The 15,165-nt window shown below is 40.6% G+C and overlaps 1 protein-coding gene across 6 annotated transcripts in view; it reads right to left on the bottom strand.

Annotated features, from left to right (window-relative positions):
* The window catches only part of CCDC85A (coiled-coil domain containing 85A), a 192,575-nt gene that overhangs the window by 70,961 nt on the left and 106,449 nt on the right, over positions 1–15,165 (bottom strand). The window contains exon 3 of one of the 6 annotated variants that reach the window (XM_073339347.1): positions 7,178–7,466. The exons of the other annotated variants lie outside the window; for them this stretch is intronic. Coding sequence (XP_073195448.1) covers positions 7,447–7,466 — 20 coding nt within the window. The 3' untranslated portion in view covers positions 7,178–7,446. Of the gene's footprint in view, positions 1–7,177; positions 7,467–15,165 lie in introns of those variants that run through there. 6 annotated transcript variants of the gene reach the window in all.

Here is a 15,165-nt window from a genome sequence, read left to right as displayed (position 1 = left end):
ATACAACACCGAATCAAACAAAGACCACATATTTAATTAAGTAATGCTGGCATATCATTTACTGAAATGTAGTAAGGAATGAGCCTTCTACATTTTGAAACAAAAACATCAAATACCAAATCTTCCACAATTTTCAGGAAATCCCCATTCTGGATGAAGTCTCATGAGGCATTTTGGAGGATTTTAACCAAGATAATGTTTTGTAATGATCTGAGAACTACAGAATATTCTGTTTGATAGGGAAAGTCATAATGTACATAAGACACTGAAACACAGGCAACGATCCCAGTAAGAAGTTTTATCCCTTGAATCCCATCATACACTATAGTAAAACCAGCATTAAAGTGTAGCAAAAATTTTCATGCTCAGCAAAGTTTGCCTTTACCATGTTAGATATATTAAGGAAAACCTCTAGAAGAAATATGTACTTTGCTATATATGTAGGAAAATACCTATAGATTCAACACATTAGAGATATTGTTTAACAAGTTAACTGTACTTTTTTCCCCCTACAACAGGGATCCAATTCTGCAAGAGGCCCATTTTTATGGTGTGTGCATGTGTGTATTCTTTTCATTAGCGTATTCACTGTACACTGCAAATGTAGGTTTACAATAAATCAACTTGTTAACAGACTATGAGCCAAATTATGCCCTTTAGACCAGTGGTTCTCAAACTTTTTTTTTCCCACAGACCACTTGAAAATTGCTGAGAGTCTCGGTGGACCAATTAAGGATCTTTCCAAATGCTGTTTGTACCATTAGCTAACTATTGTAAAGCGCTTTGGAGAAAAGCACTATATTAAAAAAAAAACATAATAAACTTTTTTTGTTCTATAAATAAAAAGCGTACAACTCATATTTTCATATCAGTAGTTTAACCTTTCTAATGCGATAGATGTGCCCTCTCTACCCCGCCGCAGCAGTCCCCAGGCTGGGGCTGGAAAGGAGGGGGGTCTCTCCCTCTCTACCCTGCCGTGGCAGCCCCTGAGCTGAGGGTGGGAAGGAGGGCTGTCTCTCCCCAGCAGCCACAGCCCTGGAGCTAGGGAAACTCACCTGTTTCTCCATCCATCGCAGCCCTGCACATCCCAAATTCCTCCCACCCACTCTTCTCACCCCAGTGCCCCCTCCCAACTAGTCCTATTCCCCCCAATGCCACCACCTCACCTTACATGTGCATCTTCTCCAGGGTCCAGGCACCTAATTACTGGAGCCACACCTGCGCGGCTCCACTAATTAGGTAGGTGACCCTTCATTCTCTTGTGTGCGGCTGCCCAGTCGCACACCTTTGAGGGAACTATCCACAGACCTCCTGAATGGAGCTCGCAGACCACTGGTGGTCCACGGACCACAGTTTGAGAACCTCTGCTTTAAACTTTAAAAGTAGGTGCATGCATACATCTGAGGGCAGACTCAGTCCCTCTGTTGATACTTTTACCAATATGAACCAAGTTTTTGTTCGGAATTTATCGTTAAACATGTATATAATATAATTAAACATGTATTCTATTGTTAGCCTACTTTCATTTATGATTCCCTCCCATAACAATTAGTATAGTGGGAATTTATTGAACTATGGCATTTTGCCCTAAAAAATTCAAAGCAGATATAAAATTTTGTTTCCCCTTGTTTATAGGTCTGTGTTCTCCTCTTTTATCTCTCTGTCCAATATGCATCAGCATTAATAACTACCTCCATATTTTTCTAAGTACAAAAATGGGTCATATTATTTTAAAGATCAGTGTCATGGGCAAACGTGTAATCTAATTAGCAGCAAACTGTGCCCAAATCTTCTAATTATTCTGTATCTTACTCTGCACTCCTGCACCGGTGGGTGGCAAGTAGGCAGGCAGGACAGGAAGTGGATACAGCTCTGGGTTTCAGGATGCAGTCACCAACCGGCACAGCAAGGCTGGTATGGAGAGGGAAGTAATCTGGTGCTGGTATTTTGACTCCGAGTCCACTCTGGGGGCATCACAGCTACATACAGCTCCTTAGAGCAGATTGTTCTTAACAACCTTGCTCTTAGTGTAGAAATAGAAAGATAAATAATATAAAGAACTTGTGATGGGCTCTACTCCTCACTAGGAAGGCAAGGAAGGGATTAAGTAGGAGCCCATTAGGACAAGGACATAAAGAGGAGGCCAGAGAGGACCTGTGCCTGCTGACTGGGAGGTGGGGCGGGGGGAAGAAGGGAAGGAGAGTCAGGGCAGAATTTAGAATTTCAGCAGAAATTTGGGGTTTGCTATATTCAACTCAAATGCACTACTGCAATGATTGTATGGCTGAAGACAGCAATCAATCACAGATCATTTAATTCTTCTGAAAATGTGTGTGTAATTAAACTTAATATGCCTGAGATTTTCAAAAATGGATTTTTAACCTGTACTGTATGTGGAAGGAATTCCAGCTTAGAATTCTAATTCAATTTCCGGCATGCAGGCAGATTGTTGAGCCCACGCTGAGTCCTAGAGAAGTCAATGCCATTCTGTGCAAGAGCAGAAGTCCACTGATTTGCAAGAAGTTGAAGAACCAGGCCCTAGATCTGTATTGTCAAATGTGATCATGCCAATATCTATTACACAATATATATCTTAACAAAACAGTGATTTCTTAGCGTTTGTCTGGACAAATTATTTTATAATAAAGTACTCTTTACTCATCAGTCTCTTCAGTTCTACTAGTCAATATCTACAATCCTTTAATTTTAGATAGACAGTTTCACCATATGGATACATTTGAGCTGGGAGGTGTGATTCCCTGCTTGCGTAGACATTTCTGCACTACTTCTCCTCGATTTAGTATGCTGAAAACAGCAGTGTAGCCAGAGTGGCATGCCCAGAGCCCCCAGGGATTTACACCACTGAGCACGTATACGTACCCTAAGTGTGAAACTTTTTATGCAGCTTTAGAATAGGAGACTGTAGAAAGACTAACGATTTTAGTAATAATAGTGTAACCTGTGCCAAGATTAATTTTATATTAGGGATCTAATTTATATGTCCCTTTCATTTAAGGGCCAAATTTTGCTCTCACTTGCAATACTATTCATCTATAGTAACTCTATTGAGCTTTGGCCATTAAAACTGACATAACATTTGGCCTTACCTATTTTTTGCCATTTATTTTATCTTTACCTGTCATTCACACCGAGTTTTCACTGTTTTGGCTGTTTCTCTGCCCTTCCATTTGCAGTGAGCTGTCAACCAAAGATTCATTTTTTGCAAATGCTGCTCTGCCCAACTTTGAAGTTTCAGCTTGAAAACTGTGCCACTGAATAGCAGAGATGCTAGAAAATTTCACACAGTTTCCAGTGAAAAAGCCAGTGGTGAGCTGATGGAAATCACAAAGCTACTTTCCCACATAAGTCTCCTTTGTGACACTACTCTGAAGCAGAGCATGCTAGTTTTCTTATGGTGTGGATGTGAGCAAGGCTTGAAGAGAAGAAACACTGATAGGATAAGACAGGAAGTGGAAGGGAGAATCTGGACCAAAGCACACTTTCAAAGGGCACACACATGGTTCAAGCTCCACTTTTAACTTACCTTTACAGGTGTAAGCAGGGGAATAGTCCCGCTATTGTGGGGAAATTTCCTGGCTTCTGTACTACCCCGGTGAAGTGGGCTAGCAAAAGGATCTGAGTCCTCACTCCCACTTCCTTTACCCATTGGCCTCCCTGCTCTTGAGGACTCCCCTTCCACTCTCCTGTCTGGCAGAGTCCTCGTAATCCCAACAAGGCTGGGCCCAGGATTCCTGAGGGGCTTAACCCCCCAATGCTGCTGTGGTCACCTAGAGTGTCCCCACTCCGGGGTACTCTCTCTGCACTAGGCACTTCTCTGACCCACTGACCATTACATACAAGTTAAAGCAAATGCAAGTTATTTAATCAACAATTAATTTTAAAAAGAATAAGGAAAAATGGGAACGGTTAAAGGAAACACATCAACCCGCTTTGTGGTGGGGAACATCACAAACAGTGTCTCTGGAATGTCAGGGCCATTCACAGTCTGTTCCTTGTAAGTCCCAGGCCTTCTTCTCAGGCCGTGGCTGTGCTGCAGGGATGCTGTGGGTTGGACACTTGCTCTGGTGATGGCCACACGCTCTCAGGCTCTAAGTGGTAGGACCCTTCTTCCCAGTGTCGCCCCCGCCCTGTCGGGGTTATGATCCAAGCCTGGCCTGCAGAGCCTTGTTGGCTGAGGCGTCTCTCTGTGGTGGGCCTGCTGCCCAGGGCCCCCCTCAGTCTCCCCAGCTGCTCACCGCACCCAGCTCCAGACTGCTCCAGCCCCAGTTGCACCACTCTGTCTCTGCACTACTGCTGCTGCTCTGCCTCCAGCTCCCTGGGCTGCTTCTTTAGCCCCTCTGGCTCTGGTTGCTGCAGCTCTGCTCCCAGCACTGACCTGCTTCCTGGGCTGCTTTTCTGGCCTCTCTGGCTCTAGTTGCTGCAGCTCTCCTCCCAGGGCAAGTTTGCTCTCTCTGGGCTGTGCCTCTGGCTTTGGGGCTGCAGCTCTGCTCCCAGGACAGGGTCTGCTCTCTCTGGGCTGCTTTTCTGGTCCCTCTGGATCTGGCACAGCTCTGCACCCCAGCTTAGCTTGGGCCCCTGCTTTCTCCTTAGCTCGGCCCCACTCTGTCTGAACCAGGCAAATCTAGCTCACACAGAGGACGGGACCCCCCCGGCCTCCCGACTCCCTGATTAGCCTGCTTGCACTGTCATTCAGGCTGACCTGGAGCACTGGCCTCTCCCCATTGTTCCTGGGGGCTGTCAGTCTCAGGGTCCTGATTCCGCATCGACCCTTCCCCCTTTTTAGTACTGGGAGCTAGCCAACCAAAACACCCCCACTGAATGTTAGTAAGGGGGCAACAGTCCCCTTACACAGGGACACTTTCAAAGTTCATTGTCCCCTTATGTAAGTGCTCCTCTTCTCAAAATTTGTTTCTCAGTTTAAAAACACTTCTGTTTTGGGAAATAATACTGCCCCTTCCACATGTGGATAACAAAAGGTCAAGGTGCTCCCTTGTGCTGCACAGTGCAAAGGGAATAAAGGACAAACTAACAGCCCCAAAAGCAAGGAAAGAAGGTGATAACATCACATTTTGCCATTTGGGGAATGTCCAGAAGCCACTCCAGACTAACACCATGTGGCTAGGTGTCCTTGGACTGAAGTGGGGCTTTGGGGCTAGAGAGAGGAAGAGCTCCTGCATGACAGACTTCTCTCCCGCCAACACCTTCAGAGACCCAACCATAAATCTATGATGTATCTCACTGCTTCCTCCCACATCAAAGGAAGAAGTAATGCATCGACACAGAGTTCACCTCACTAAATCCTACATGGAAGGGAGCCATTTAGGCCAAATATTTTAGACACCATAACTTAAACATGAATGACCTAAACATTTCTTAACCTTTTTATACCTGGAACTGGCTTGTTGCCTTCCTAAACTGTCACAGAGATCTTAGGGACTGGCGCCGGTTCATAGACCGGTCATTGAGAAAACACTGGTCTAAGGAACACTTGACTGCTCCAGCCCTACACAATAAAATAGTTCAAACAATGGTCCAGTCATAAATAAACCATGATGGGAATCTGCACGGACAGGTTTATTAATATGCAGTGACAGCAGAGAGGTGCCAAATTGGTTTTGATTAGTTAATTTGAATTATTTAGTGCGGGCAGGTGTGAGAAACAGCATCTCTCCTCTGAGTATAGAAAGTTCTGTGTTCTTTGTTTTCTTGCTTGTTTCTGTTTTAGAAAACCATAAGAGCTCTACAAATTACAGCTATAGTGAAACCAGTGATTGAAACAACGTGATGATGTCTATTGAACAGACCAACGGGACTGTTTCTTGATTAAGGACTTGGATTGGGCTGAAGTAGCTTCTTTGGATATACCAGAGTGGCTCTACACTAAGGAGAGTAAGGTTTGCTCACACTACCCACTGAGCCTCTCCCCCCAGCTACTCAATCTGGGGGCTGTAATGAGTTCTGGGCCTTGCTGAACCATTAACTATTGTGTTCTTCATTTATTTTAATGTGATTGCCTAAGAAATCTTAAATACCATCATGTAAAACAAGCAGAAATGTGTTTATTGTAATGTGTCCTCCACTCAAACACATTTTGTCAATAAATACTACAGGCAAATATTGTCTCACTCCAGGAAAAGCAGCGCTTGCAAGATTTTTTAGTATCTGTTTTCCAAGAATGCACTGATTAGGGCTCTCATAATATACAATAAAAATGATTAAATGTAAACACTACTAACACAGGATAAATGTTTTATACAGTTATATATATAGATATAGCTCTGCCACATTACATATACTGAAATACTCTGTGTTTCTTTCCCCCAATAGATCATCTGCAGCTAGTGTGATGAAAGTTTCTCTGTTGAACTTTTGACCCACTACTGCTAAAGTTCCTACTGATTTCAATAGGAACAGAGTTAGACTAACACTGAGCAATTTTGAAAACCTTGCCCTTTATGTGGATATAGTTCTTACCAAACCAAAATTATAGCACAAAATGTAAATTGCTTAAGAATTTTAATTCTTTTAGGACAAATTTTGCAGGTCTTTCACTTTGAAGCCATTAAAGACAGGAAACTCAAAACAGGCAACAGGACTGCGAATTAATAGAGATTCATGCCTATTTTTCTTGTTAGAACTGGACATTATGTATAATGTTTTAGTATTAATCTTGCCCTCAATACAGTACACTTCAGCTCAATATTATTAGGGAGAAGGTAACTGCATATTGTGGCAGAGTACATTCAGTAACATGTAAAATTAAAGTAACATCAATAATGTAATAATTAAGAAATGATTAATAGAAATTTTAAATAAATAAGTTTCTTTAGAAAATACTTTAATCATGTATCAATTATTTTAAAATACTTAACAGATGAGATTATAGCAGATACAAAGCACCTATAGAAAGCAATTTAAACACATGTCCACAATGTGATCCAACACAATTGATATTAATGCATTTACAGAAGTGACTATTAAAAAGCCACTATTTATCCAGAGTTTCCACATCACAGCATCTGATATACTCCAGGTATTTTCCTGAGAATAGGATATATCATGGTCATGTGGTGTGCTAACTCTGGGTAAATGTTTTTACAATTTTATTTATAGCAATTTTATTTATAATTAATTAATAAGCCCAGATTTTGCCACTTTTACTCATGCTAAGCAGTACCTTCTGACCTGATTCTGTAAGTAAACCAAAGTGGATTTCAGCGGTGCTTTGTATGGGTACAGAGAACCAACTATCTGTGCAGGATTGGCACCTTTCTGCTCAAGTAGTCCCGCTGATTTCAGTGATATTCCTCTCAAAGTAAGTTTCTATTCAACATGAGTAAGGGCATCAGAATCTGGCCCTAAGTACCTAAGCATGTAGAGGAGGCATATTCCATGAGTCCAGGTCAATTGAAATATCAGTGCATCTTATTCAAAAAGATATGATACTGAAATACAAAAAAATACATCAAGGTCAAATTACTGCATCCCGTAAGGGACAAATTCACTGCTGGTGTAACATCACTAAAATCAAATAAACTAGTGCATCTTATTACTGTATGGAATGGTTGACCACTATATGCTGGCTAGCATATGTATATATTATATTGATAATATCTACTGGCCACACCCTATATATGTTAGTATGCATTCAGCACAAATAGCATTAAGCACAAATAGTATAGCAGTTCTAAATTGGCCTGTACCTTTACTACAATCCTGTTCTCTTATGCGAAATATCCCATAAAACCTTTAAGTAAGCTTTGGCATAAGCAAACAAGAAACTTGTCAAAATCAAGATACATTTGTTCTATGTCTTAGTACAAGCTATGGCAGTACCTCCATGGATCAGTACCTGAAATGTTAGTATCCAAAACAAAGATAAGGAAAGAACAGAACACCAAGTTAGGGAACTGGGACAAACAGGTTGGATTTTAGTTACATGTCAAGAGATGTGTGTGATGTTCCCCTCTAGTGTTATCCAGACTGGTGATCTGCTAGGTCACTCAAATCCTTGACTCTGGGAGCCAGCCTTACCCTGCTCTGCTGTGAGAACCCCCATTCCTGGGCTGTTCACATACAGCCTCTGGCATGTATGCTGCTCCTTGGATTGTGCAACTGAATGATACTAGCCAAAATCTCTGGTCCCAGACACAACCCTAGGAACCTCCATCTTGCAGTGTCCAGTTATGCACTGGACACTAAGCTTATATGAGTTCGTCAATTTAACAAAGAAATTGATATGTACCAGGCTTCTTATTCCAAGGAGAGTCTCTGAGATGCTTCAAACCAAACGCACTGCTCCAGGAATAATAAACAAACAAATTTATTAACTACAAAGATAGATTTTAAGTGATTATAAGTCAAAGCACAACAAATCAGATTTGGTCAAACGAAATAAAAGCAAAATGCATTTTTCTAAGCTGATCTTAACACTTTCAGTGCCTTTACAAACTTAGATGCTTCTCACCACAGGCTGGCTGGTTGCTCTTCAGCCAGGCTCTCCCCTTTGATCAGCGCTTCAGTCACTTGGTGGTGATATCTGTAGATGGAGGTGGAAGAGAGAGGAAGAGCATGGCAAACGTCTCTCCCTTTTATCATGTTATTTCTTCCCTCTTGGCTTTGCCTCCCCCCTTCAGGGTCAGGTGATCATTACCTCATCGTAGTCCCAAACTGACCAAAGGAATGGGGGTGACTCACTCGAGAGTCAAACAGATCCTTTGTTGCTGCCTAGGCCAGTGTCCTTTGTTCCTGAGAGGCTGGGCTGGATTTGTCCCATACATGCCCTGATGAGGTATGAACTGCCTCTCTGCTCTTGGAGAGTTTTGCCTGGGCCTGTTTTAAGCTATGAGGACACATTTTCAGCCTCATAACTATATACATGAAATTACAACCTATAACATTACCATAACAACAATTACTATGACATCACTATAACAACATTACTCAGTGCCTCATGAGCCTTTTGAAGACACACAACTTTGCATTGGATACCACACAATCATTTTATAAGGGTGAACATGGCGGTGCTGGGTGTTCCCCTTAGGTACAGAGTGTCACAATGTGTAACTAGTAAAACCATCATATAAATAATAACAGCTGAAATTTATAACTTGGGGAACACACCTCCTGTATAAGGTGAATGTAACATTGCTGCAAAAGAGGCTTCCTGGAGATTGGTATTGTGTAGAATCTTTGTCCTGTAACTATATTATTATTGGCTTAGAGCAATAAACCTGACTAAAATTGGTTATTTGGCCTCTTGAGTATGTTTCATACCAAACCAAACTGTGGTCAAGTAATTGACTATGCAATTTATCAACACAATTCACACTGCACTCACAGGCTTGCTTTCAGGCAGACAACAGTTCTAAAAACCTATTAATTAATGATTACCAAATTACTTCTTACAGGAGCTGCCATTAAAAAGTAAACATTTACACAAGTGAAATACCAGTTATTTTCCATTCTAGATATATTGAAATACCTGCAGTTACACTAGGTAAATACTGACTTTTCAACAGCAACTACTGTAAATGCATTTTTATATTATTACAGAACGTGTCATGGAACTGATTAAACTGGCCCAATGCATCTAACTGAAGCCAGCTATAGGCCCTGATCTTTCAAATAGCACTTGTACTCCAGCAGAATCCCACTGACTTCAGTGGGACTGATCATAGTGTACCTTGTAGAACTGGGGCTATGGTCTGAAGAACAAGGAGACATAAATTAATTTCTGTCTGTGATTCCCCTGATTTCAGCAGCAATCTGTTTTGAGGCATATCAGTTACCATATGTTCAAATAACCCTGTGCTTATGCATAATGGGATGAACTGACTTTTTCATTTTAATCCATCTTAGTCTCGTTTTCATTTCCCTTCCAGATAGTGTAATAATGGGGAGAGAGGAAAAGAAAATCATTCCTGTATGTCCTCTTTCAAAAGTGTACACTATCCAGTGTGTGTGGATGGAATTCTAAAATGTACCTCATATTATTGATTTGATAGAACATAAGAGCTCTTCCAAACCTTCAAAGACTATCCTGTAAATGTAAATTTTATGAACTTTTTATCCCATGTATGGTGACAGCAGCTATAATGGCTTCTTTGTTTTTCAATATACATATTTAGAGTTTGCTTTAAATGGGAAATAGTCATCTGAAGGACCATGACATCTCCGCAACTACTGCCCATGAGAACTGAATGCTAACAATGCTTATGTCATTTTTGCTAGAGGAAAACAATTGCTGAATATACATAGTAGCTACTTTTTAAAATGAAAATAAAGTTTGTGTTTCTGCAGAGCACTCAATATAGCTGGACATTCTGAAGGTACATAGGCACTTCCAGTGGCCTTCATTGGTTAGTGGAACTGGAGGCTATCAGGAGCTAGACTGTGCCTGGCTGGTGCATGGATGTGCAAGGGGGTAAGTGCTAAATGTTTTTCCTTCCTGCAGCACAATCATGACTCCCCGGAGACAAACTGAGCAAAACAAGAGAAGCCAAACACTCATGGAGGAATGTGTGAAGAGTACGGTCCTTTCACATAATAATTGTGTTATAAAATTATAAAGCCCAATTATTGTCTGACAGGACCATATATACAGTGCCTAAGCTCTGTTCTGATGTGAGTATATTATAAATTTAAAAATGCTTATACGGTAAACATCACTCATTAAAGGTTCACAAAATATATGGACTAATAAGTAGTCTTGACACATGCATAGTGCAAGTTCCCACATACTATTCTGCCAATGCACTAGATAATCCTTACTTGCATCAGTCCTTCCCCTGTAGTCTAACACAAACTGAAGATTGTTTAGCACTTTATTGAACTGCAGAGTGGTTTTAGGATGTGCATAACTGGAAATTAGGAAAAAATTCAATTTACTCATAAGTATGAGAATATAAATGTGCATATAGGTCAAAGTCAAGTGCACCAACAACCCCTTAATAAATTAACATTAGTAGCTATAAGCAATGTTATTAACATATAACATTAATGAGGCATGTAAATATCCAGCTGTTAAAATGGAAAACCTGTGATGATGATTTGGAATAATTTAATGCTGCAGTTTGCTTCTGGAAATGTTACTTTCATGTTAAATTAAATGCAAATACAATTCTATTAAAAACCAGAAGTCCCTAGCTTAGTACATTCTGTATGTATTACTGAGGCAGGCACACAAGCCCAAGTTTGACGAGATAACTGGCTCTGTGGATGAGGGGAAAGCGGTGGACGTGTTGTTCCTTGATTTTAGCAAAGCTTTTGACATGGTCTCCCACAGTATTCTTGCCAGCAAGTTAAAGAAGTATGGGCTGGATGAATGGACTATAAGGTGGACAAAGTTGGCTAAATTGTCGGGCTCAACGGGTAGTGATCAATGGCTCCATGTCTAGTTGGCAGCTGGTACCAAGCGGAGTGCCCCAAGGGTCGGTCCTCGGGCCAGTTTTGTTCAATATCTTCATAAATGATCTGGAGAATGGTGTGGATTGCACCCTCAGCAAGTTTGCAGATGACACTAAACTGGGAGGAGAGATAGATACGGTGAGGGTAGGGAAAGGATACAAAGGGCTCTAGACAAATTAGAGGATTGGGCCAAAAGAAATCTGATGAGGTTCAACAAGGTCAAGTGCAGAGTCCTGCACTTAAGACGGAAGAATCCCATGCACCGCTACAGACTAGGGACCAAATATGAGTTAACAGTGTGCCCTTGTTGCCAAGAAGGCCAATGGCATTTTGGGATGTATAAGTAGGGGCATTGCCAGCAGATCGAGGGACGTTATCATTCCCCTCTATTCGACATTGGTGAGGCCTCATCTGGAGTCCTGTGTCCAGTTTTGGGCCCCACACTACGAGAAGGATGTGGAAAAATTGGAAAGAGTCCAGCAGAGGGCAACAAAAATGATTAGGGGACTGGAACACATGACTTATGAGGAGAGGCTGAGGGAACTGGCATTATTCAGTCTGCGGAAGAGAAGAATGAGGGGGGATTTGATAGCTGCTTTCAACTACCTGAAAGGGGGTTCCAAAGAGGATGGATCTAGACTGTTCTCAGTGGTAGCTGATGGCAGAAGAAGGAGTAATGGTCTCAATTTGCAGTGGGGGAGGTTTAGGTTGGATATTAGGAAAAACTTTTTCACTCGGAGGGTGGTGAAGCACTGGAATGTGTTACCTAGGGAGGTGGTGGAATCTCCTTCTTTAGATATTTTTAAGGTCAGGCTTGACAAAGCCCTGTCTGGAATGATTTAGTTGGGGATTTGTCCTGCTTTGAGCAGGGGGTTAGACTAGATGACCTCCTGAGGTCCCTTTCAACCCTGATATTCTATGATTCTATGAAGTTTAACTTATTTTACATTAAGGGGACTGACTAACTTACCTTATATCAATAATCCCTATACAGATTCATTTGGAATATCAATGGGAATGAACATTCTGACAATGAGTAATCAGCGTTAAAATGAGCTAACTGACTCATTACTGTGTGGCAAGCTCATATTCTCTACAAAATAAGACTTCATGGAACATCTAGGCACTAACACTACCCAGAAAGTACAAGAATCTCTATATGTGAAATTGGTCACTGGTAAAACACTGAGCTTGGTTAAAAAAAAAAGTGCCACAGTTGATGATGGAACTGTAGATTTCTACATTATATAAAAATTTCAATTCACAAGGTTAAGAGTTGTTTCATTCTCCACCTACTGCAAAGCACAAAAATCTGAGCTTCACATAAAACACTTCTGCATGAATTTTAGTGCACTAATGTACTCAAAATGTATCCTTGTTCAGATCATTATTATTCACTATCAGTGGCTCTAAAAGTATTTAAATATCCAACTGGCTTTGGCTGAAAGACTATGAAAGAAAAAGTTAAGGAAGGGCTATCTGAGCAGTGCAGGCAAATCTGATGAGTCATGCTCACCATATGTAAAAGCATGGAGCCTTTGATGCAGAATTTGAGTAATATAGCTAAATACCACCCTGGTTGTATATTTATTTTGTGCACCTCTGCACAGAACTCAAGTACCTAAGGACTGATGTAAACATCAATATACTGACATAAGCATCAATATAAAGTTCCCTCTTTAGTCCTTCTAGTATAAAAGGAAGTCATAATTAGCAATGAGTTAACTTAAATGGTTGAAAGTTAAGGTTTGGGTTTGAATAAGAATCCTTAAGAACAAACGTTTATCTGAAACATCTCCAAACTAAGCAAACGTTGAGTCTGTAAAATTAAGGTGAAAATTTCAAGAGAACAGGCTCCTTCCCAAGATTTTTATCACTTACATTTGTGAGCCCCGCTGCAAAAAAAGTATCTAAAAATGAGGTCGGTGGAAGTTTGCTGCCAAAATTTTAAAAAACAGCTGCTGATTCTGGGCGCATCTGTCTTTCAGTGCCCACGCTAAGCCATCTTGAACAGCCAAGCACTGAGGAACCCAAAATCAGAGGCAACTTTTGAAGACGTTGGCTTTTTTCTTTTCTGAACCAATTTTGTCACAGCAACCAATTTTTTGATTAATCATCTGACCAGACAAGGAGCATGTTTTCTGCCTCTGTAGCTTTGTGTGGGATTTTCTCTTTTAAATCAAGCTGAACTGAGCCTTAAATGAAAGTTACCTGCTAACAGGAACTGCTTTTTTGAGGATGAGTGCTTACATCTGCAATGTCTATGCCATCTCCTACTACACATAAAGAAGCATTTAGAGCCTTACAAACCACTGTATACAAACAATATACTTCATTCAGGTTGAATCAGTGCTATGTTTTCCTTTAGAAAGTAATAATAGGTTATTACCTCCCCAATATGTAAGTTAAGAAACTTTTTTGGAAAAAAGAATCTTAAGATCTGATCCAAAGCCCTTGGAAATCAACGAGTGTCTTTCCATTAACTTCAGTGGGCTTTGGATCATGCCCTTCATTTTCTCCTTAATCACATCAACAAATTTGAAAAATCCCTCAGAGAAATTCCTGCAGTTGTTTTAAAATGTCTAATCCAGGAGGACCAAAATTTAATGAGTTTCTAAATTTACATTTTTAGAAGTAAAAAAAAAAAAAGTGACCTAATATCTATTTAACAACAGCTTTCTGTTTTTGATATTTTTAGACTCTGATTTCTTGCAGTGAAATAGTCCTGTCAGAGACATTGTGTAGAGCTGAGTGAGATGACAGAAGGAATTAATTATTTTTGTTGCAACATGAAAATATTGCTTTTTGCATTTTTCATGCTCCCAAGTGGGAGTTCCACAGAATATACATGTTGTGGCCTCATGAATCTCCAAAAGGAGGACTGTGTGGGGACAGTTTAACTCACTGCACTGCAACTCTGGATTCTGCTCTCTTGAAAGCTGACAACAGTGTTCAAATTCAGGACTTGCTTAAGTGGGCACAACCCCATTGATTAAAATTGTGTTATGGTTTCTGATTCCATCAGTGAATTTAGCCCAAGAGTGAGAGGGCTAAGAGTGAGAGAGTGTTTCTTGCAGTTTTGATAGTTGCTAATCTTGATCACTACCACAGAAAAAAGTGTTGTTTGTAGCTTCTTCCCAACGTTAACCAAAGTAGTGGCCCTACTGAGCAAGAGCTATCATATCAAACAATGCTAAGGCAATACATATCACTTTGATTTAAGAATCTCTTTCACCCCAGAAACAGATTTCAAAAAAATCACATTGCATCAAACAGACTTATGAACCATAATATCCTATTGTCTCCAAGCCAATGTAATTTGTCTGGGGAAATCTGACCGAATCAGAATTTTTGATCCTTGTAAAAGCAGATGAACAGTGAAACCCTGTAAACTGGATATGAAACTGAAATTTAACACATATGATCCATATCACTGGAACAGAAAAAAATGCAAAATGCTCTCTATCAATGGCCACTTAATGGCATAAAAATTGTTTGCCTACCTCAAGTAAATTAATGAACTCACCCCACCACCAGAACAGAAAGCTTAGATGAAAGAATCCATCACCCCCAAGCAAGTACTGCAGTCAAAGAACCAGACCCTCCTCATAGTCTGCCAGTCACAGTAGGATGCTGTTCAATTTCCCAAAGGCAACATGTTATGTTTAGAGCTAGTTGGGAACTTATCAAACAATTTTTTCTTTGGAAAGTGTCAATTCATCAAAATAATTTCTC

The sequence above is a fragment of the Lepidochelys kempii genome, chromosome 3 (genome assembly GCF_965140265.1).
Source record: "Lepidochelys kempii isolate rLepKem1 chromosome 3, rLepKem1.hap2, whole genome shotgun sequence".
NCBI classification, from domain to species: Eukaryota; Metazoa; Chordata; order Testudines; family Cheloniidae; genus Lepidochelys; species Lepidochelys kempii.
This window is presented reverse-complemented; position numbering and strand designations above follow the sequence as displayed.